This window comes from Nicotiana tabacum, chromosome 18 (genome assembly GCF_000715075.1).
Source record: "Nicotiana tabacum cultivar K326 chromosome 18, ASM71507v2, whole genome shotgun sequence".
Lineage (NCBI taxonomy): Eukaryota > Viridiplantae > Streptophyta > Magnoliopsida > Solanales > Solanaceae > Nicotiana > Nicotiana tabacum.
In genome coordinates this window covers 135,442,075-135,466,511 of record NC_134097.1, presented here as the reverse complement: position 1 = coordinate 135,466,511, position 24,437 = coordinate 135,442,075, and the positions used below count along the sequence as shown (strand labels likewise).

The window sequence follows — 24,437 nt, the reverse complement described above, 5'->3', positions numbered from 1 at the left end:
TTTACGGTGGTGACATAGTGAGTCATAATGTATTCGGATCGGTCGTGCCATCGTATATTTTCAGGTAGGGCGGCATCTTAAAGGTTTTTGGTATGGCATGTGGGGCGGCGTCATCACTATATGGCTGCTCGACGAAGGCATCTCTCTTCGGCAGGAGCTTAGGAGCGCCCGATATCTTATCGACCCTTTCTTGGTGTTCTCTCATTTGGTCCCAGAGTGCTTTATTCTCATTCTCCATTGCCTCTATCCTTTTTCCAGAATGGCTATGAGAGCATTGTCACCTGCATTATTAATGACATTGTGAGTAATACCTGTCGCTGGAGGAGGAGGGAATTGGTTGGACCGCTTGATAACTATGGATTTTAACCTATTTTGTGCTCTCTTTTGCTTAGGTTTTGGGTTAAAAATGTGTAAAAGTATTCTCGAAAACTAATTTAGTGTTCTTACTTGCAGGGTTTGGTCAAAATGAGGCAAAGAAGCCAAAATAAACTCATGAAGGAGTAAACTTGCATAGACTAAAGACCGGGAACTGGAGCGCGGAGAGCGGACAAAATATGCGGCCATGGGAGGACCACCGCTGAGGTGTCCACAAATATGTGGCCTGTGAAAGTAAAGTTTAGAGAAGCTAATTGAGCACAAGTTCTACCGCTGACCGCGATGGAAAAGCGCGGCTGCGGTGGTATTTTCGCTGAGAGCGGTGATTGAAGTTCAGAGACCCTGCAAGTCATGCTTAATAGAAGAACGCGGTCCGCGTCCAAATTACGCGGTTGCGATGGAAGCACACGCGGACGCGGATGAAATTACGTTGTCCACAAAACCAAGTCCAACCCAAGCTCAAACTGAAAAAACGCGGACCGAGCTCGATATTGCGTGGCCGGGAAAGTTCAAACGCGGAGGCGGTCAGAATTACGCATCCGCGAATTCTCCGCAGGGGCATTTTAGTCCGGGAATTTCAGCCTAGTATAAATAGATCTTTTTCATATTTTTAGATTAAGTTTTGTTTAGAAGAACACGTGAACGGCTGGTTTTTACTTTTTTGAGTAATTTTAGAGTAGATTCATCTTCAATCTTTAGATTTTCATCTTGTATTTGAATATTATGGCTTATATTCCATCTTCAGCTTTGCTTTCTGCTAGTTTCATGAGCAGCTATACATAGATAGGGTTGTGACACAACCATAGTATGGATATTTAATGGGTCTTGAGTTTTAGGGCTTAATTGTTTATGGGTTAGTAATATTTTGCCTGATTCGTGCTTTAATTATAGAATTGGTGGTTGCAAACACTGATTCGTGCCTTTATGACTTAGACTCTTCTTGATAAAGAGGGACTAAGTCTAGAAAAATTAGGCTAACAAGGGATTGGGGTGCATTCAAGAGATTGATAGCCCAAATTAACGGGTTAAACCTAGATATAGTAATACCCGACTTGAGTCAATATCATTTGTTATGCATGAACACTCATTTGGACTTAAAAAATTCAAATAGGGAAAAGTCACTCAAACTACCGAGAGGTATAGAGTAAGCACTTATGTGTGATGGTTATATCACGATCCCAATCATAACAAGCTTGCCCTGAATTCTCGATACCCCGTTAGATATCCACCTAGTTGAAAGTCGCTACCTTAGTCCCTTTTAGTCCTTGAAAACAACCAACAAAAATATTGTACTTAGCTTTAACTATTGCATGCTATAGAAGTAGAAGTAGATGTAGATGACAAAACTAACCATTTGTGGAAGTACAATTAAGAGCAAAACTCGCATCTCTACTCGGATATAAAACTAACTCCAAACTCAATAACTCCCTGTGGATTCGATCCCGACCTTTATTGGGTAAAACTGCATCGATCATCCTTGCTACTCTATAGTAGTGCAGGTTTGGAACCGATCACCGCTTGTCGCCTGTTTGTATAATGCAATTCCTCGTGCTTTCTGTAACTGTGTCCCGAGCAGGCTTATGGAGGACACTAGTTAGCGTATCAGTTAGCCAAGTCTCAAGGAGCTTTTTTACAACTGGTGGCGTCTCCTCCACCACAGATGTGGAGGCTCCCTTACCAAGAGATTTTGTGATGCTGCAGTGAGGAAGGGGTGACCCATCTCGCCTAGGGAAGGCATTTGGCGTTGCGTCTTCGTCTGCTATTTCACAACTCTCATTGATGATGTTCATGAGGTTGGTTGGGAGGTTACTTATTATTCTCGTCCTTTCTTCTCTGTTACCTGCCATATTAGATATGTGCATACAAAGAAAGGAGATCTTATTCTTGCTTTTTTTTTTTTACGTTAGCGATCCTTGTTAGTTATAGATCTAGAGGAAACTAAAAATTTAACTAGGAAATCCCCATAGACGGCGCCAAATTGTTTGACCAAAAAGCGTAACTTTCAGTTAAAACAATTGTATTTATATAGCGATGGGTTAAACTTAGTTAATAATAATATCTCTAGATATGATTTCCGAAAATGTGGCCAACACTAAACAGAACTGATTGTGGATTTACAACATGCATTAAATATTCCAAAAAGTATGAGCAATAATGGAGGAACAACTAACAATAAATAAAAATAAATGACATTTAAGTAAATAGGAGAAGTGGTTCACCCAATAAATGATGAACTAGATGATTGTTCCTCTTGACAATGATGAGTGACAGACAAATCCTAGAATGTTCGAATTATTCTCGGATCTGATGAAAAATTGGGGAAATGTGTGAACAAGAATCTTGATGAAAAGGTAATGTTTGTATCTTTACAAGAGAGGGAGAATCTTTTATCAAAAGTATGTTCTTATCAAATGGATGTCACATGCCCTTATTCATTATCTTTTTTCCTATTTATATGGGAAATATCCCCAACAAACCTTAATAGGGCAAGTGTAGAGAATATCCAATGGAATATTCTCTTAATATCCTATTCTAAAAAGTAGTCGTTGCAACTCTTTCTGTGATGCTTGACCTCGACCATTGTTGGCACTTTGATCACGAGTCGTTGTTTCCTGGTCGACCTCGACTGACTCTTTCCTCGATGTTACTTTGCCCTAAATATTCTGAGACAGATTTCGGCCTATACAGTTTTACCATTTGTTTTTATTTCGTATTTCGTAATTTTTCATGTAGTAGACTAGTACCTCAAGTAACATTTTAATCCTAAGCAAATTAAAGGTCATTAGTGTCCGCTAAATGAATCATTATTTTTCAAGTTCTCCAATATAAGATGCTTCTAACACTAGAAGCTACATTTTAAAATCGGTATGTAAATCTTAACACTCCTAACAATATTGGACCTAAAATAATGTACCAACATTAATGAAACTTAATCACAACTAATTACTATCACCTTCATAAATTTGTCTTCTATTGTGCTCTATATTCTATATCAACGAAGTTGTGATTATTCAAATTAAGTAAAAAATTTAGAGAGTCCAAATATGCAAATCGTAATAAAGAATGAGATTTTAGGCAAATAGTCTGAACTCCCTAAAAGTTCCTCACATTGGAAAAGTGGTAAAACGTCATAGAGAGTATCAGTTTCGAACATTTTGGGGAAAACGTCCTTTTAGAAAGAAAAGGGAAGTACATCGGCGATCTACAGATTTGTTAATCATAAATCCATTTACAAATTAATCACGTGTCTATGTCTCATCTACAAACGTTTAATTCAAGAATCCTTAAGTCAAAAGATAGAGTGAATTGATAAATTTATTTGAGAAATATATATTTTTAATCGCTCCGAAAAATAATAACCAATAAAATATGTATATATACCCACACTTTTTTGGTTCACAAATGCGATTCGTTTTGGCCAACCAATCAATTTTGTATATTGCTCAATTTATTTCTCAGAAACAAACTTGTGTAGAGAGAGAAAAATGTAAAGATTGCACGGGCGCCTTATTTGATTGCCCTCATTTAACTTATACCTATTTTTTTTTAAAAGTTTTAACTTGTACCCACTTTTTAAACAATTGCAGCGCTCTTTCTCCTCCTTGTTTACTTTTCTCCTTCTTCTTCTTCTTCTTCTTCTTCTTCTTCTTCTTCTTTCTTCTGCTGTTGTTGGTGCTGCTATGAAACTTCAGCTCAGATGGATGAACTTTCTGCTGCTGTTGGTGCTGCTATGTCCAGTAATTACAATACTGCCAACGTTCAACAATACTGCTGTTTATGAATTTTTAACTCAAAAGTTCTCTTGTCTCTATCTACCTATAATACAACCGATAGGCATAATACCATTGAAATGGCTTGCTCTCAAATAGTGACCAAAGATTGGAGTCTTTGGGTGGAAAATATTAGTGTTTATACGTAATTTTTGTCTTCATCTATAACAGGTTATTATTCTTTATAATCTGCCCTTTTTTTTGCCTATTGACCAAACTATTGATATTCTTGTGGATGTATAGCCTTATTGTAAGAGCTCCTAAGAATGCTGAAATTCAGCAAATATAAACAAAAACTTCAGCTTCTAGAATGCTGAAGTTTAGCAAATACAAAACAAACATCAGCCCTGAAGTTCATCACAAACATAACAAAGCTTCAGCTAAAATATGCTGAAGTTGAGCAAATATAGAATAAAACTTTAGCTAAAACATGCTAAAGTTCAGCAAATACAGAACAAAACTTCAGCTACTAGAATGCTTTAGTTCAGCAATTACAAACAAAAACTTCAGCCAACACATGAACTGAAGTTTGTCATTTGCACTATGAACTAAAGTTTGCGTGATTGCATTTGCAAGTCAGGCCAAACTTCATGCAAAAATATCTGAAGTTTTGCTACACTTGCAAAATTTTTTGCTACTTCAGGCCCGTATGCCTGAAGTTACGCGAAAAGTGGGTACGCTTGCAATTTTTTTTGCAAAGCGGATATAAGTTAAAACGTAACTCAAAAAACGGGTATAAATGCAAATGCCCCGAGAAAAGTGGCACCCTCCTGTCATTTTCCATTGTGCCCCTACTCTTTTTTGAAGAAAAAAAAAACTCGACATGAGGTGGTTAAATTAGACTGTAAAAAATGAATATTCATCAAATTTATTATTCAGATATCTAGTTTCTGAAGAAGTATCAAATGATAATCTAACAGCACAAGCAGCAAATTTCAATTTGTCATGAACCTCATTAGCGAGGTTAGAATAAGTTTGATCCCGTAAAAGATAGAAAAACTCTTACATTAGTTATTTAATTCAAATTTACTAAATATGACCATTTCATTTATCAAAGTTTGGCGATTCAAAAAAGGAAATTCAAAGAGATGATTCTATTATTACAACAATCTGTAGAGACTCACAAAATGTATACAAGGAGCAGGCATTTGCTGATTCTGTAAATTTGCCTCCACAAAAGAATGAGACACCCTTAAGATAAATGCTATAAAGACTTCCCTCTTTACAATTAACTTATTCGTGTTTGCGAAACAATATGTAAAAGATTTTATAAAGAAAAATTTACAGATCTCTTCTTTAACAGCTAACTATTCCTCAAGCAGAGACCTTTTGTTACCTCTATACTGAAAGATTATGTGTGCCACAACTTTACAATTCTATGCTAAAACCAGCTGCTTCATCAACAGAAAGTGCGCAATAGTAGTCAGACAAAATTGGATCCTTCCAAAATTCCTGTAAGGTTTTTCAATTTTCCCTGAATATGGAAAACTCCTCTTCATTGCGGTTTCCCGGGAAAAAAGGGGAAAATAAAGGTTGTGTACTAATCCTCATCATCTGCTAATGCAGCAAAAGAGAATGGCTTGAACTTATAGCCATCGCCGTGATAGAACTTGTTTTGGAATTCCACCCAATGAAGACGCAATGCATGAAGGAATGCGCTAAGAGTCTCCATCATGAGTAGTATAAAGGTTGTGGCGAAGGCGAATACTGCCAGCCCAATTAGCCGTATGATCAGGCTATCATACCTGCAATTATTAAGCATCTAGTCCTCAGGTACATTTGATAGCTATGATGTCGAGGGCAAAATGTTAAACAACACAATCAATTTGTACAGCCATATTTTAGCTATGGTGCATAAAACAAACCACTACCATCATAGTACACATGAGGAAGTGCTCTTGCCCTCCCCATTCTCCCACAACTTGCCCCACCCTATGTTGCGTAAGAAAAAAAAAATTAGAGAGATACAAGGGCTAGAAGGAAACACTGATATGGTCTTTAGTGTCATGTCATTTCCTTAGAAAATGCCACAACAACATTCACATTAAAAGATTTCAACAAAATTGTATATCAATCAAATCATGGTAGAAGAGAGATCTCGTTTTAGGTACCAAAAGAATGAGAAAGCCTTTTGATTCCAAATCAAGTTAGTACTCAAACAGGGAATAAATGTGCTTCCTATTTTTTTTATTTTTTTTTATTTGCACCGGGTGTCCGAGTCTCTTAGAGCCCCGGCTAATCCCGGGGGTGCACAGGCCCTCGGCAAGGAGTTTCCTACAAGTGCACCACGGTTAATTCAGGTTTTACCCAGTCCGATAGCCCTCAGAAATTGTTTGCACCCAGTGGGTTTCGAACTTGAGACCTTGAAAGGGAGTAAACCCCAAGGCTCAAGTCAATTGCCACCAGGCCAACCCCATCCTATTGATACATAAAAGTACCTCAAACACATACAGGAGCGTGCATATTGTCTAGATAAAGAACCTTGATACAGTAATCCAGCCACCACGCATCATAGCAATATATAAGCACCAAATATCATGGCATAGCACAGGACCGTGCATATTGTCTAGACAATTTTTTAATTGTTTGCATACATATATTGCGATAATTCAAAGTGGAAAAATATTTTAAAGAGCTATTTTTAGGCAAAATGGAAAAGAGATATATCCAGGACATAAAGGGTTAAAGTTGGATAGTGGCGTTTAGTAGAGAGACCAAAGCAGAATAACAAATATACCCCTAGGATTTGTAAGTTTGTAGTGGAACATGGTAGCAAATACGCATTCAGATCCTGAGCAGAGACCGTGGTAATTACACTAGCTTTATTAATGGTACGAATGACGCATCGTCCATTTTTCATGCTTCCCCTTTTCAGCATAGTCTAAACAAATGCCACTATTACCTATCCTCTGCGACTTCCTTCAATGAGTACAAGAAAGCAGATAATCTTGTCTACCAAAATACTTCAGCATAAGAATATGAATAATTTGGATGAGATGTTGCTAAACAGATAGCGCCATTGCATAAGAGAACTGAGCTAGTTCCAAGGGAATACATGTTATACCTTCAAATCCATACTATTGCAAAGAAAATTTGAGTAACCAAATGTATTCACCAGATTCATGATTCAACAACTTGACATTTTAACAGAAATAAACTTTGAACTTTACTATTAATGTCCATGAAGACACTGAGCGACGTCTAAGCAAGGAAATTTTGTACAGCAAAAAAGCTAAAAGTCGTGGAATCTTACCCCCAAGCAAGGAGGAGAACTTTCTCATAGAACACAGTAGACAATTCAGAATGAGCCAAACTGCACCAACATCACAGACATCAATTTGGTAGAAACATAAAACAGGTTGCTGTTAATAAAAAAATAAAAAAAACAAGTAAAAATGATGGATATACCTCAAAGCCCACAGCCGAAGGTATGATGCAGTATTAGAGACAGCACCCAGAACAAACTCAATAGAGTGTATCATTTGATGCACAAAAACCTCACTGAAATTGAACTCCTCATGGTGGTGTTGCCTCGCAGAGTCTGGTTCTTCATAAGTATCCACCTCGGATGTTCCAAGAAGGCCATAAGTTCCGCCTTGAAATCTCTGAGAATCATAATAAGGCAGCCCAAATAACCATAAGAAAACTGTCAAAAATTAAAACAATTTCTTTTGTTTGGTTTGTTAGGTGTATTTCTCTCATTATTTTTTTATGGGTTTTTTATGGTTTGTTAGGTATCTCTGAGAATCATAATAAGGTAGCCCAAATAACCATAAGAAAAATGTCAAAAGAAAAGACAAACACTTCTGGTTTGATGATTAAAAAAATTATTATATAGCCAAAATTGAATAAACCAGTCTTGCCAAGTGACTCAACTTGTTTTGTTTCAATTTAGTCAATCCGCCCATTGGCACCCCTAAATTTTCAACCTCTCTTCTCTACAAAAGAATTCCCTCCACTCAAGGACCACAAACTGCCTCTTAGGAAAAACAAGATTACATCCTCATTAATTCCGTTACTTGTGCCCTTTTAAAAGAAAATTGGTTATCCATTCCTTTATACTTTCTCTGGATCATCAAGATAGTACATTATTCAATTCATTGTGAAGAGTGAGAAACCAAAAGCAACCAAATGTACTTACCTCGGTGTAAAGTCTCTTCAAAATAAAAGGTTTTGGGAAAAGCATCCATGGAACAGCAACAAGTGCTAAAAGCAGCAATACTACCTGCAATAATAATTGTTAAACAAACAAGCAAGGGATGAGAGATTTTCAAGGGTTTATTCCATTTATGGATTGTGGGTGAGAGGAGATTATGGATACTAAGATAATCAATTGTTTGACTATCTATGTAGAGTTCGATAATGGATGAAATAATAAAATCCTCCCACCCCACAACCCACCCCACAAGTTCATTATCCCTAGGGGAGAAGTGAACACAAGCTATCCTATGATATCAAATGGTTTTTTTACTCCACAGATATCTCTCTCCCCTTCCACCCACACACTGCCACCAACCTTTTCTTTATTTTCTTTTTGGTATTGCTTTTAATAAATGTCGAATAGCCTTTAACAAATATACAGAGATACATCATACATTATCATAACTTGTTCTTCTTTTCAAATTAATCCTTATTCAATGAGTTATTTAATGCATTTAGGCCAAGGAAATTTGTCACACAGATTTGATACGAAACATGGGACACAAGCGTTACAATCTTATCCATATTCCATTAATTAGCATCATATCCTACAATGTAATCTGGTGGTATTAAAGTCTTACCATATCACATCTGCAGATCAAATGAACCGTAAGAGCACAAGATGAGATGTGATGGCACATACCTGAAGCACACTCTGGCCCCAAAACAACTGGTTTTCACCAAGAGGCTCGAAAGGACTTAGGAACATATAAATCATAACATGGTAGAGATCCGCCTGAGATCCAGTGCACCATTTAACAACAATGAGGAGAGACAGGTATCCAAAAAGGCTGTTGAGAAAGATCACTTGTGGCACAAACTGATACCTGATAACAAATCAAAAAAAAAGAATAAATAACTTCAACGAGAAAACCATCAAAAGGGGACCTATGTTGTTCTGACTCTCCGAAAATGTCACTGGGTACGTGTCGGATCCTCCATAAGTAGTGTATTTTTAGAGGATCCAACACGGGTGCAGCAGCATTTTGGAGAGTCTGCACAACACGGAAGGGGACAGAAGAAAAGGGAATACGTACTTAATATCAAGCGTATTGTTGAAGAAACGTGCATTGAAGTAACTTAATATAATTCCGAGGTTCATCTGTGCCACACCCAACAAAATAGACATCTTCATCTTAAGGGAGTTCAAGAAAGGAAGCTCCGAACGGCTACCTCTCCAGCTTGGATCCACACCAAAAGGATAAGGATCACTGTATTTTATTAAACCGACTGTATATGCGTCACTGTAAATACAAACATCAAAATCCCAGTTAAAATATAGCAAATAAAAAAAAAAACTGGGTGGAAATGATGCATTAAAAGCTATGTTGCACTGACTCTCCAAAACGCTGCCACACCCATGTCGGATCCTTCAAAAATACACTACTTTTGGAGGATCTGATACGCATCCGGAGACATCTTCGGAGAGTCCGAGCAACATAGATTAAAAGCTAACTCAAGCTACACGTGCATTCAACAATTGGGAGGCAGGAGTAAGGTGCCAGTATAGACGAATAACATGCAACCATCATAAACATTATTTTTTTAATCAATAGTAACCATCATAAACATTATTTGAGGAGCTATCTGAATATGTCCAAGAATTATGGAGAAGATAATGATTGTTTGTTTGCATTACTACAGTGTCATGTACCTGACAGAAAAGCAATGAGGCTACTTAAAAATATGTAGAAATCTAATAGAAATTTAGCCAATCTTCACCATAAGTACATAACAATATAGGAAGCCTGACAAAGAAAATCCCAAAAACCAAGCGATTGAGGCATTAACCTGAGATCAAAGGATTAGAAACATCCAAAGAACCTCGACTACTTGTAGTTGAAAGTAACCGACTATGGTGGTCTTGAATTGAAGGCTTCATCACAAAATCATACATAAAAGTAAATCTTGCGCTGAAGGGGAAACAAAAGCTAATGTTCCCCATCTAGAACCCCCCCCCCCCCAATGAAAAAAAGAAAAAAAGAATAGTTTATTTCTCATCGATGATCTAATAACATAACTTAAAGTGTAGCCAAAGCAACCACTTCTTCGCTCTTATTTTTGGCATTTCAGCATAATCCAGATTTGCAAGTGAAAAATGTCCTTCACTATCCTTTTAAAAGTCTGGGCGAGGAAGCTTTTTTTGATCTAGCAATAAGGTCTAGGTGAGGGAGCTTAAAAAATGCAAATCACAGTCTTGATCAGAAGCACATAAGAGATTGCATTATCATTACTTTGAAAAATCACAAATCGAAGTATTTCTATATGGAAATTTAACAAGGCTATAATTCATACCTGCATGAAGCATCTCGGCATTTGTATGCAGAGCCACCAAATATGTGAAATGGAACAGAGAAGAATTCATTATATATCAAGCCACAGTAAATTGAAAATATTGACATTAAGAGGAGTACATAGCGACCGCCAAAGAGCATCTCCATAAAGCTGCCCAGTTTCTGTCAGATATTTTTATTTGATCATAAAAGGAATATATAATTGCATAATTACTGATGTTAAGTACTCCAAGAGAGAGGCTGAAACAATGAGAGGACATACTTGAGAGCTAAGCTTGCTTTCCTTAGAAATGAGAACTAATGCTCCCAACAGCAAGCAAATTCCATGACCCCAATCTCCAAACATCACCGCGAAAAGGAAAGGGAATGTAACAATGGTGTAAACAGCAGGATTTGCCTCCTGGTATTTAGCAACACTGTCAATGTAGACATTAGTAAGTGCTTTTGTTTTCAGAAGCAACAGAAGACATGGATATTTCAATTTGATTAAAAAAAAAAATAGATTCCACACTTGATCTTAACCAAACAAGCCAGAAAGGTATAAGAAATGGATATTGTTTTTCATATATGACTTAAAGGAAACAATGAAAATGAAAATTTTATTTGAAGAGCTGAGGCATCCCAAATTAATAACATTAAACGTAAAAAGAACAAAGAAAGGGAAGAAAACTGGACTCTCTGTTTTAAGTATATATCGTTTTGCCTATAGAGGGCTTCAGGCATAATAAACACCTTACTGCAAATGTCGCTGTCTGAACTAAAGGAAAAGTAGGGGGAAAACTCCAGCCAAACACGCATACTGTTTATCATCAAAATCAGTGACACTCTAAAGGAGATGACGTGACCCATCAGATGAACAAGCTGCTGCCACTAGATTCGACAAGGAATCATGTAAAGAAGAATGTCAACTAACATTCTATCCCCAGAATTTAACAGCATCACCTAACTCATTACATTGTAAATCAGTTTCGCAGATAACTAAATGCTACTATACATTTACTTACCCATACGCATCTACAATTTCTTGATATGCATTTGTGAAACGATTTGTCCTGAAGTATGTTGGAGGTGAGTCTACAGCACCCATCACATGAAATACAATTCCCACTTGTGAGTTGCTATCAATTGTCGCACGTTGCAAAGCCTCTTGTATCTAACGTGTCAAAAGCATGTACATGGTAATACTATCATAAACAATGCATATACAAACAGTGCATATGTAACCGCTAACATAAATAACATAAAAAAAGAGTACCTTAGTCTTTGCAAATATCGGACACCAGCCCTCTCCAACTAGACACTTCTTTGTGACATCAAAATTCAGCATATTTAATGTGTCATAAACAGCCTTTTCCCTTCTAACCTAGAAAAAAGAGTTGAACATTCAACTCGTATTTCAGGGTAACAAAAAGACTTGCTCTCACAAGCCACTAATTAACTATATTATAAAAGTGAAAACTTATACTGTTGTCGTCACTCTTACCATGTTCATCCATTTTGTGAGGTGAAACCCAATAGATGTTAAGGCTTTATCTCGATGACGTAATCCAACATCCAGAGTGGTTTCCAATTCAGATAGCCGAGATAAAACCTGCACTCAAGATGTTATCCCAATGGTATTACTTTAGGGCAGGACACTTGAAAATGATTACAATCGAGATAATATATGAAAGAGAGCTAAGATTAGACTCATCGAACTGATACATTGTGAAAGCTACATCACATAGCGCTACTCTAGTGATTGTAAAACCAATATAATGGCCATTTTTCCATGTATACTTTGTTCCGTGCATAATATGACCTCAGATATACATTAAAACACAAAAGATACTAGACAGAAGACAAAAGAAATTGTTCCATGTCTTGCTAGCAGTATATCCCAAAGTACACTGACTGGTGCAATAAAACAAGTTCGTTCAGTGATGATGTCTATGAAACTCTCGTCCAGTAATCAGAAAGACTGGCATTAAAAAGTTAACCAACATACTTCTCGAGTTATTTGCCTCCTCTTGGTCATGTCTTCAGGAACAGGATAGCAATTAGCACCAAACGCCTCACATATTTTCAATATTTTTGTTCTCGCCTGCTCGCCCGAAAAGAATACTACGAAGATGATTTTCTCAACCTACAGAAGTAAAAATTGGGAGTTAACCACATAGTGAACTTAATACTTAGCCATTTTCAATAAGATAGGAGAAAAAGAAATAAGAATATGAATGGGAATTAGAGTATTGACGAAACCATACAGCATAAAGTGAAAAGATAATTCATGGACAATTTCCTTTATTAGGAAGAAGTTCTTAGTGCACCAGTGTACAGAACTATCTCCTGGCATTAACACAAGAACAATTTAGAAGAAAGAATGTAACCATTTCATTTGAGGTAGGATCCAAGATTTCTTCATCAGCAACTGCCTGATGGAAAAGCATATTGCCCCTCGTTGCACGAAATAGCATTCTTTCAAATTGTAGAACTTTGGACTTGCAGATAATGCCACTAATAAATCTTACTCCAGATTGATTTGAAAGTTCTGGTTGCATCTCCTGAAGATTGAAAGAAACCTTATCTCAGACACTTCATAGATACAAATAATCATTATCCTGCACCGGATCAGTTTTATAGCAAGAAAGAATCAATTACCTGCTCAAGTAATGATGCTGTATCTGAATAGTTATGATTGGAGTATACGTTTTCATCTAATTCTGTTTCCTGAGCTGTTGTATGACTTCTACTTGAGACAAGGAAGTCACTAGCCTAAAATTTGCAGGGTTATAGTGAGCAGAAATGAGAATAGCTCTGAAAAGGCATATATTTCTCGACCATAAGAAAAAAGTATGACTTTGGTTAACTAACTAGAACAGAATTGTCTATAAAGTTTGTTGAGTGGTTTGACGTATCAAATGCTTGAAGGAAACATAATTGGCAGGCACCATGTCAGGCATTAATAACACCAGATTAAGTACGAAGAATCAATTTCTCAACTAACAATGTTACTTGAGAAGCCATTAAATGCTTAGTGCATAAATGCTGATTGATTAGAGCTAAAGCATCTAGAAATAAAAAACATCCCTATGGAAGAATAACAAGAAGTCACATCGAAGAAAACCAAGTATAGTTTGACATAAACATGCTTTTTGAATTGTCAAAGCATTACACTCTAATTATGACTAAACAGTTCAATGCAAGGATAGAAGAAGCAAAATAGATGGACACTAATGCAAGCCAATACCTTGTACATGTATGCATACGAAACAAATGCATGACAGGCGTACTCATATTGATGAAATATCCAGACAGCAGTATTAGTCAGGCATGGACCAATTTCTCAAATGTAAACAGAGCTCCTTAATGCAACAGTAAGAAAGAGAAGTTAAATTGTACCTTCTGCAATACCAGCTTAAACTCAAGCAACTCATTGTATGATTGCCTTAGCTTCTCGCTATTAGCATTCATTTCAATCAACTCATGTTCATGCTCTGCAAGTTGTATCTGAAATTCAGAATAGGTCTGCATGAGATTTACTTGAACCAAAAAAAGTATGAAAAGGAAAAGATCAAAAAGAAGAAGCTTAAACACGATTTGGACAAGTAAGTAGGGCGTTCATTTGTCAGCAAGAAGAAAAACACCTCCAGTTCTTCCAGTTCAATATCAGGTTGTGAAGCAGGACGTGGAGAAGGCAGCAGCCCAGCTTTTTGTATCTGATCTTTGAAAAATCGTAGTTTCCTTGACATCTCAGCGCATCTTTTTACCTATGAAAGATCATCCATGATTACAATGAAAAGATAATTATACACCACTGCATCATAAAATTCTGCAAATGCTTTTGATACCAACTTGGTCGTTAGTAATGTAGTTTTTTGTTTATAAAAATGAGAAGCACTTCAATAACTCCACACAAAAGTTAACAAATTTACATGCTGAATTCTCATTCCAAGTTATTGACCTCCTCTTTGCCAGCAGAAACACTGAGGTATCATGCTGCTTTGGAAAATTAGTAGTCATTCCCAAGAAGTACATTAGGAAGGCAACTCAAATAGGAGAGTTCCATTGAATTACTTGAAATTCAGTTCTTTTTTTAATATTTTCTAAGTGCAAAATACTGAATACTATTCCCACTAGAATGTGTCCAAATAACCTTTAATTGGTCGATCAAAATATTATATCAAAATTTTAAAGCGTATCCTTTTTAACAAATTTTAAAAAAGGAAGAGTTTTCTGAAGACAAAAAATAAAAAGAGATTAAAATGGATATAATAGACAAAAGAGGGGAGAATGGAGTCAAAAAAGTGGAGAGATCAATGAAGTAGCTCTTATCGTTATGTTAGTTTATATCTTAGCTTTAGATATTGAAGCTGGAGATGGGGACAAATATATGTTAGAACTTGAGGAATCAAGGTAGGTTGGCGTTTATATTTTAGCACTAATTATGCAACCAAAAATGTGAAAACACCTACCCTATGGAGCTTCACTCTTTTCTCTGCACCAAAGGAATTTTAGCAATCAGATGCTTCATGTAACTAAGGTTGACTTTATAATATGAATTATCAATCACTGTAGTAGCATCAATGCAGGATTATATGGAGGAGTTTATCTAAAAATCAGACCAATCTTGAAGATAAATAATAGCAACAACAATATTTACTTCAAACATTTTCAATATCCTATTAACCTCAACATCACTGTATGCTACTATTATTATAACCTCAGTGTAACTTTACACTACCATTACTAGCTGAAATAGGACAAAGGTACTTCTTATCTTGACTAAAGCAATTGACTTTCATCAACTCTCAAAGTTTTTCAGCAGAAGCTATTGATGATTATGATTTGTCAAAAATACAAGCTAACAATGATTAACAATTCAATAAATTAAGTTATTGACAGATACGAATTCCACTGAGGTAACAACATATAGAATATTCAACACAAAGATGTGATATTCACTATTAGTGTATACCTGGTTTACAAATGTTCTTTGAAAAGGACTCTTATCATCATTTAACTGTCAAAAGGAAAACTTAGATAATGAGTACGTTTCCCAGTTAACAATAACAAAGAAGGTGAAACAGACACAAAATACCAAACATTTGTATTATAAGGCATAAGTAAAGAAATCAATTTGCCACAACCAAAATCTAGTCAGAGAGATGAATAGTAATGACATGCTTATGGACTAAAATCAAGTGATTAGCAGTAACCCTGAAACATCAAGAATGAAGGAAAGGGCTACTCTACTCATCTTCCCGCCAACTCCAAAAGCAAAAACAAGCATAGAGAAATTTGCATTCCTTTAAGATATTAACTAAATCCATACAGATGCTGCACCAAGGCAATTCAGTAGAAGGACATTACAGTCTGTTTTATTGGAATACACCTCATTTTGGCCTTTCAAGATCAAACCTTTTCTTTATGTAGTAAAAATTTTATTAATGAAGGGAAACAAGCACCCGTATAGATGATCAAATTATTATCATGTAGTGTTTTTTTTTCTTTTTCTAAAAGGTTGTTGTATCATGTACTTTTCTCGGTCACCATTCAGACAGAAGAAAACTATAGTCTGTTTCACTTAGATAGCCGGATTTAAAGTTGAATCTATCTTTCAAATACTACTTCAAAAGAAAAGGCAACCCTGCCTACAACATTTCTTTGTTTAGAAGAAACAGAGGCCAAAGAAGTAAGGGCGATTTGGAACAAGTGTGTACCCTGTCATGATTATCTTCCTGCGATACAAATAATGCATCTAATATCTAAAAATGAGTTGTCAGTTAGGAAGCAAATCAATTTATTCCTTGATGACAAAATTTGCGTAAACCAATTCCTTGGTCTCTCTTTTCATTAGCATTATCAAAGGCAAACCCAAAAAAATTAAAATTCATTTATCTCCTTTGGAGATGCATTTCAGTAATTAGGATAAGTATTACACTAATAGAGATGTGTTTCGTCAAGCTTAGGCGTTAGAGATCAAAAGAAAGTTCCAATCTGTAGTCACTATTCCAGGTGTGACAGTAGAAATCATCACAACTTGAAGGTTCATAAGCTTTAAGCAGCTACGCTTTTTCAAACCAAATTCACAGGAAACAAAGGAAAATGAATGCTGACTACTTCTCTTGTACCGAGCAAGATAGCAATTAACAATCTGTTCTAACTTAAGAGGCCTGATCACGTGTACAACCGAGGAAAAAGAGAAAGAGCTCTCTTACAAGATCTTTTGGACTCTAATATGTTATCATCTGCCATAACTCAACTTTACTGAGGGCAACAGGTAAAGAGAACTACCTTATTTTACCATTTACAACCATTTCCATCTAGCTGACTTTGAACATTAAAACACTAGTCATATGTTTAGGAAGGTTGAAAGTTCTTGTGCAGATTAAAAGAATGGCAATGGTGAAGATGCGTATAGCATTTAAGGGCTTTGAGAGCATCAAAATCTGGTTATAGGTGGGTGGAGGGTGTTCACTTGATTACCAGCCGAAAAAGGATGAAGAGAAAGTCTTGAGCCACTTTTTTTTTTAGTAAGATGGGGTAAATTTTTATTAATAAAGTACCAAGATGGTAGAACAGTTACACCAAAAAAGAAGGCACAGACCATCTGACCATTACGTGCTTCTTCCTAACATATCTAGGAAATGATCAAGATATTGATCCATAACTCTCGAGACACTTGCTCCTAATCATCAGTCTTCTAATACTCCCTCCTCCATCCCAATTTGTATGAAACTCATTCCATTTTGATACCATTCTATTTATATAGAATTTTCATAGCTTTGAAGAATTCCAATTAATTAAGCAATTCAACTTTTTACTTTGAATGTGATGTTTTCTCTATCAAAAGAACTTCTTTTTATCAGTTTCTCTATCAAACTACCTTAAACAGTATCCAATCAAATATCGTCATATCAAGTAAAACTGAGGGAGTAGTGACGAAGACAACGACACTGAAAAAGATGAAAAGACTGTTAAACACAATATCAACCAGATCTAGTAGCTAGAGGACTACTGCAAAGAAACATAGTGGCCACCATCTCTTTTTTTTTTTATGAAGTAATAATAGATTTCATTGCTAGCATCACGAAGATGCATAATAATACAAAAGTTATGGAAGCAAAAAAGACACTGTTAGCTCAATTACAAAAAGACTATTCTAGTACCAGGGAGCTAACGAAGTTCAAAAAGTTGTCAGGAGAATCTAAGGGAGAAAGGTAATGCCAACTATAAAGATACAAAAGACATCTAGCCTTGAGGGAATGATTTGGAGTTGATAAACCTTCAAAACATCTGTTGTTCCTTTCTGACCATATACACCAAAAAATACTCGCAGGAATCAGAATGCGATCAAAACTAATTCAACCTCAATTCCTTACTCATTCCTATCCCAATATTTAAGCTCACAATGTATCGTCCATATCAAGTCTTGATAAAAAAATAAAAAATAAAAACAACTTTTCATTAAATCAATTCTTAATCACCAATTGCAACCAACATGACAAGTCCTCTCTACTACCAACAGGGAATAAATCCACATCACTACCATAATTAATGTTCTAATATCCGAGCAGCACATAGAATGTTATCTTTTTTATTTCAAATTGGAACAACAAAGGCTGAACCTCACTGGATCATGGCAGCAAAGCAACAATAATAACCAGCTTAATACATAAAATTAGCATACAATAAATATAAAGTCGGTGCGATTAATTAAATTTAATCAATCACAAAATAAATAAAGAAAGGAGAGAGAGGTATAGATCTGTACATCGCGGAACTGAAGAAGGCCAAGTTGGCCAAGGTAAGTAATAGCAGGGTGAGCCGACTCAACAGGAATGATAAGCTGTACAAATGTCATATTTTCTGAACGCATCATATCCATTGGAGGCAAATTGTCTATGTACTCCATTTTCCATACACTGAACAAAAATTAGTGTAGAGGGATCCTATCTAATTTTTCTTCAGATCTGATCACAGAAAACACAAACAGTCACACTTTTCTTATCGTACTTTGTATGTTTCTCTGAGTTTTTGTTATTAATGGCGGCACCGATTTTGGAATTTCAGTTCATGCGTATTTTATTTGCAGGGGTTGGCAAATGGTACCAACTGCCATGGGAAATTCAGTTTTTCCTTTTAATTTTTGAGTCTGAAGAAGGAGAGAGGGGTGGAGTGGTAAAAATGAGAAAATTCAGATTATTAGAAATGAAATTGTAATTTACTCTACCTTTTTAGTCGTTGGTCAAATGGTGAGTTATAATAAACTATGTATGTAATTTCAAAAAGAAAAAAAAAAGGATATTATTTTATGCAGAAAATTAAAGTGCCTACTTGTACGGGGTAAATTGATTAGCCACAGGTGGATGAACCACAATAAGACATGTGGAACTGAAGATACGTAAGATATGAATTAGTAAATAGTTGGCATCGAATACAAACTGTGACAAGTGCTGAATAAGTTCTGAAGGCATTGAAATCGAGAATGAAGATTTCACGACCCAAATTCTCCCTCCATGAACCTTCGTGATAGCACTTAGTCTCTACGACTAGGTAAGCCTAACATTTGCGGAAATGAAATGAAAAACATAAAAGCTAACAACAAACAACAACAAATAATTTAAATAAGCATTTGAGATGTCGCTCGGCATATACAATAATAAACTCTCGAAATATACACAACACTCCCAAAACTCAGAACACCGTAATTCACAAGCTTCTAAGAATTTCTAACTATTCTATACATTAGTGTCTAGAGAATTAAAGGAAGAATCAACACAAGAAGGGATAGAAGGGGACTCCGAAGTTTGCGGACGCTGGCAGATGTACCTTGAAGTCTCCTGAACAGCAGCAACTGTGCAACTAAACTCGAAGCTGGTAGGAGGTACCTGGGTCTGCACACGAAAAATATGTGCAGGAAAGGAAATGAGTACACCACAACAGTACTCAGTAAGTGTCAAGCCTAACTTCGGTCGAGTATTGACGAGGTTAGATCAGGGACGTACTGGTATAGATATAATAAAAACAAGACAGAATGAAATATCGCAGTAAAAAAATAAAGATCGAAATTTAACAAGAATGAAATCATAGAAAGGTAACAGCTCAGTACACAGAGATAACAACAGGGGATCTCCCGAGATACCGTCTCGTAGTCCCAAACGTAAATATACATGGGATCTTCCAGAATACCGTTCTGTAGCCCCAAAGTAAATATGCAAGGCAGGGGGATCTCCCGGAATACCGTTCCGTAGTCCCAAAGTAAATATGCAGGCTCAAACAACGAAAATAATAGTTACAACAAAAAAAAACTACAGTTTGGACTAAGTACATGGACTAAGTACAAGTCAAGGAAAAACAGGAAAATCTACTAAGCATGCTACACAAAGTTCAGATAAGCAATTAAGGCACGTAGACATGTTGTTTTAAGCTAAACAATATAATTACAAATGCTGATAGAACCTGATAGGTTAAAAGTATCTTGGTCATAAGTACTTTGTTTTATGTTTTGATGATCTAACAAACTTACTATCAAGAACTAGATAAGGAACCTGCCACATATTCTCAAGATGATAAGATCACAAGGTTCCAGCTTGGGTTATGGTTCAACTCTTCAGAGTAGAAGGAACAACTGAGGGAACAGGTCCCTACCAGTTCCTGAGGTGACTATACGAAGTCAACTCTCCAGCTGAAAAAGTTGTTGCTTGTACACGCTATAGTACAGGAAGAGTGCAACATCAACTTTCTATGAAAGACTTTTTACCTACCTTGCTTACATCATTGTATGTGAGGTCACGCATGTATTATTACCACCAAGGGAGGTAAAAACACATTTACTTGAACACTTTGAAATTTCACTCAAGCTCACTCACGTGACCATCCAGAAAGCAAGTCTCAAGTGCTTCAACAACAAAGAACAAAACAACTACGGACCAGTTCCCACATCGAGTTATTATATGTCCATAGTTGAGTTGTAACTTTGTTAATATTCTTACTTGTAACTCCTATTTAGCTTACTAAAAAGCAGTATGTAGGAAACCCTTTGTAAATCTTAAACCTATGTGTTTGGGTCTTGGCTAGAGTTAGTCGAGTTGTAAAGTCTTTGTAATAGAGTTATTACAAAGTGGCTTGTAATAGAGTATTACAAGTTAGTGAGAGATTAAGAGGTTAATTCCTAGGTTGCATAGGTAGTAGTCTAAAAGTTGCTCAGTAGTCAAATTGAAATCCTACAAGGGTAGGTCGTAGTTTTTAATCCCGTTGAGCTGGAAATTTTCCACTTAAAATTTCTCTTGTCATTTATTTACTGCAGTGTGCATGTGTTCTGTTGAACCTGATAGAGAATCTGGTTCTCTATAGAGTTTGGTGGACCCTTATATTCTATCAAACCCAAATAAGAAGAAACATGTTATTACTCAGTACAAATCGGATTTTACAACAAATAGCTCATGTACCCACTCGTCACCTCACGTACACAGCGCTCACATATCGGAAGAGTACCAAATCCTAAGAGGGGTTCCCCCACACAATGTTAGGCAAGCCACTTACCTCGAACCAATCTTAAATCAATCCGTAACAATGCTTTTCCCACGAATATTCGCTCCGAATGGCCCAAAACTAGCAAAAATCAATTACATATCATAAATATAACTACAAGAAACTAATCTAGCTAATGAAATCAAAGCTAAAGCAAAAAATTAGAAAATCACATCAAAAGCCTCCCCGGGCCCACGTCTCGAAATCGGTTAAAAGTCACAAAATATGAACACTCATTCGCTCATGAGTTCATTCGTACCAAAATTACTCAAATCCGATACCAAAATATCGATCAAAATCCCAAAATTTGGCCTAAGAATTTTTCTCAAAATTTTCCCAATTTTTTCACCCCAAATTCCTAATTTAGTGATGAAATTAAAGGCATAATCATGAAATTAACTAAAACTAGGTAAGAATCACTTACCCCAGACAACCACGTGAAAATCTCTCCAAAAATCGCCTAATTCCGAGCTCTCAAGTCCAAATGGTGAAAATGACATAAACCCTCGATTTTAAACTTTTAAATCTGCCCAAGTGCTCTCTTCTTCGCGAATGCGGAAGGACCCTCGCGTTCGCGAAGCACAAAATCGCTTTGGCCCAGAAATCCTTCATCGCGAATGCGAAGACCACTTAGCCCAATCCTACGCGAACACGGAATCAACCTTGCGAATGCGTAGGCAAAAGGCCTGGGGACCCAGCTGTCCCTTTTTCCTCTACGTGAACGCGTTCTAAGCCTCGCGTTTGCGATGCTTCCACTGACCACACCTTCGCGAACGCGGGCTCCCCTTCGCGAACACGAAGAACAAACTTTTGCAGCAAAAAACTTACTATCTTTCCAAAGTCCAAAATGATCCGTTGAGCATCCGAAACACACCCGAGGCCCCCGGGACCTCAACCAAACATACCAACAAGTTCTAAAACTCCAACTTCCAGAATTGGAATCCGACCCAGATATCAAAAAATCCACTACCGGTCAAAATCTCCAAAAATTCGACTTTCGTCATTTCAATCCTAAATCAGCTACAGACCTCCAAAACACAATCCAGACACGCCCTTAAGTCCAAAATCATCCAACGAAGCTAACGGAATCGATGGAACTCCGTTCCGAAGTCGTCTTCACACAGTTCCGATTACGGTCCAAATTCTAAGACTTAAGCCCCGTTTAGGGACTAAGTGTCCCAAAACACTCCAAAAAACAAAACGAAAGCTCCCGGCAAGTCACATAAGCAGAAAAAGATACGGGGGAAGCAGTAAATAGGGGATCGGGGCTATAGCTCTCAAAATAACCGGCCGAATCGTTGCAGAAGATTTGAAAGGAAGACATCGGTTAGAAAAGAGTATTCAATGAGAACTCGTTACAAAGAATCTTTGTATTAATGCCCAACTGTTAGGCATCCATCAAGAAAAAGAGATTTATTCACATTAAAGAAGAGTTTGATTTGAGGATTTTATCTCCCTGATAAAGCTATAGTTAGGGAAATTTGTATCCATGAGAAGACACGTAAAATTCTGTCAGCAAAAGCCAAAATGTGTTCTTATTTTATCAATCTATTTTTTTTCTTTTGTTCTTGATATTCTTTTTATCACTGCTTCCGGATAAGCTAAGTTCATAACTAGACTTGTATTTCAAAATTATTTTAATAAACTTATTTATGTTCTTATTTATTTTATATTCTTGAATCAAATTATTTCATATGTTTATAAATCACGTTACAATTTCAACTATACCGGATAAACACGAGTGAGGTTTTAACGTGGAGAATTTTTTTTTCCTTCACGAAAACGGGGTCAAAATTGATTCTGTTATGTGATGGATGAGAATTTTGCCTTTTGGATGTTAGTAAATAGCCTGCAATTACGGTGAAACGTTATATGTTTTGGCCAATCAAACCTACTAGAAAATTTAGTAAATAAAAAGGAAAGCAAATGTCAACTTATCCTTGAACCATTAGTCTCATTGAGTCATTGTATTTTGGGGAACTGATGAAATCTTGGTGAAACGTCATGTACTCGGGCAAATGGCTTTCTTCTATGGAACATTATAATTTTTCTTAGTTGAAGAAATCACTCAGTAGGAAATTAATTATTTCTTTTTAGTGAGAATAGGGATTAGCAAGGATAAATGAAGTAAATCAAAAGAGGCTAAAACAAATGTTGTCGTGTAGAGGTAAAGAGAAAATCTAATTGGAAGAAAGGCGTTTTTTTGGCTTCATTTCATATAGCAAATAGCGAGTAGGAAACTCCAACTTGATAGTAAGTTAGGACACACCTACTAAGTTGGGACTTGTGAATTCTTGATCCCTATGGTGTTCACTATGGTAATATTTTTAGTTTTATGACCCTTTTTTTTTCCTTTTATAGGAATATCTATCTCTTTTTCTCTCGTTGTCTAGTCTATAAAGCATCTTGTTGTAGTGGGGAGAGTGGAAAGTAGTGGCTGTAACTTTCTTTTTTTCCAAAAGAAAAATTATTCAAGGTCTGTGCATGGACTTAAAGCAAACGCAATCTCTAGTGTTGTCTTGCACGTAATGCTCACTAGCGTTGGATCAAATGTGGAAAGTACAGCTCAGAGGCATGCACAAATTATAGAACATTGTCTTTTCTTAATTAAAAGGAAGTTAATACTTCCATGCAAATGGTACATTGTTCGTCCTTCATGCTATATTTATCCTGAAATTTGGCGTTTATGCCTTATCATGAAGAACCTAAACATTTTCTTCTTTTCAGGTTTGGGAAATAGCCACTTTTGTGGCTTCGTATTTGGAAGCTAACCATTTTCGGAATTAGACCAGTGGTTTGAAGTTCCAAAGTGGATCTCGTATGAATCTGAAGTTTGATTTCAAAACTAATAGTCAGACCACGAATTTCATTTTAGAAAGTGATCAACTTTTAAATACGACCATGCAAAGCCAGTGATTTGATGTGAACCCAGCAAAACCATGTCTGGTTTTTGTTCCTACATTGAGCCGTTGAGCGTCAACTATGCTAGTAGCAGATGCAAAAGGAGTTCAAAATGTTGCGTTTATTGGAAATATGAGCTCAAAACGACTAATGTGTGTGCGCGTGTGTATAAAAAAAGAAAAAATAGGTTAAATTGAACCCACTTCTATCACTATAGGTCGATCTCTGGCTAGCAGTTACAATAGAAGATGGGGACACCTTTTGGTCCTTTCAGAAATTTGACCACAAATTCAGAACAAATTTCCCTCGTCTATCAATTTTTAACAAACAAGGCAGCATTTATAAAGGATTCAACAGTTTGAGCCAACTAAAAGACCAGTTG

The 24,437-nt window shown here is 36.4% G+C and overlaps 1 protein-coding gene across 1 annotated transcript; it reads right to left on the bottom strand.

Annotated features, from left to right (window-relative positions):
* Positions 1 to 5,220: 5,220 nt before the first annotated feature.
* On the bottom strand, positions 5,221 to 18,849 carry LOC107785482 (V-type proton ATPase subunit a1). Its single transcript, XM_075237311.1, has 18 exons — positions 18,396 to 18,849; positions 15,597 to 15,641; positions 14,266 to 14,388; positions 14,021 to 14,128; positions 13,280 to 13,393; positions 13,009 to 13,182; positions 12,627 to 12,764; positions 12,123 to 12,230; positions 11,895 to 12,002; positions 11,644 to 11,792; positions 10,902 to 11,055; positions 10,641 to 10,801; positions 9,383 to 9,589; positions 8,989 to 9,172; positions 8,287 to 8,370; positions 7,554 to 7,750; positions 7,399 to 7,458; positions 5,221 to 5,890 (listed from the first exon to the last, which is right to left on the bottom strand). Exons 1-18 carry the CDS (start codon positions 18,534 to 18,536, stop codon positions 5,686 to 5,688), a joined length of 2,460 nt encoding a protein of 819 aa, XP_075093412.1. The 5' UTR covers positions 18,537 to 18,849; the 3' UTR covers positions 5,221 to 5,685.
* Positions 18,850 to 24,437: the final 5,588 nt, after the last annotated feature.

Excerpts from the sequence above, each read along its gene's own strand:
- LOC107785482 (XM_075237311.1), bottom strand. The coding sequence starts at position 18,536 with ATGGAGTACATAGACAATTTGCCTCCAATGGATATGATGCGTTCAGAA. Across the intron at positions 13,394-14,020 it reads TTAAGCTGGTATTGCAGAAG|GCTAGTGACTTCCTTGTCTC; the intron begins GTACAATTTAAC and ends TGCAAATTTTAG. Across the intron at positions 8,371-8,988 it reads GGGGCCAGAGTGTGCTTCAG|GTAGTATTGCTGCTTTTAGC; the intron begins GTATGTGCCATC and ends TTATTATTGCAG.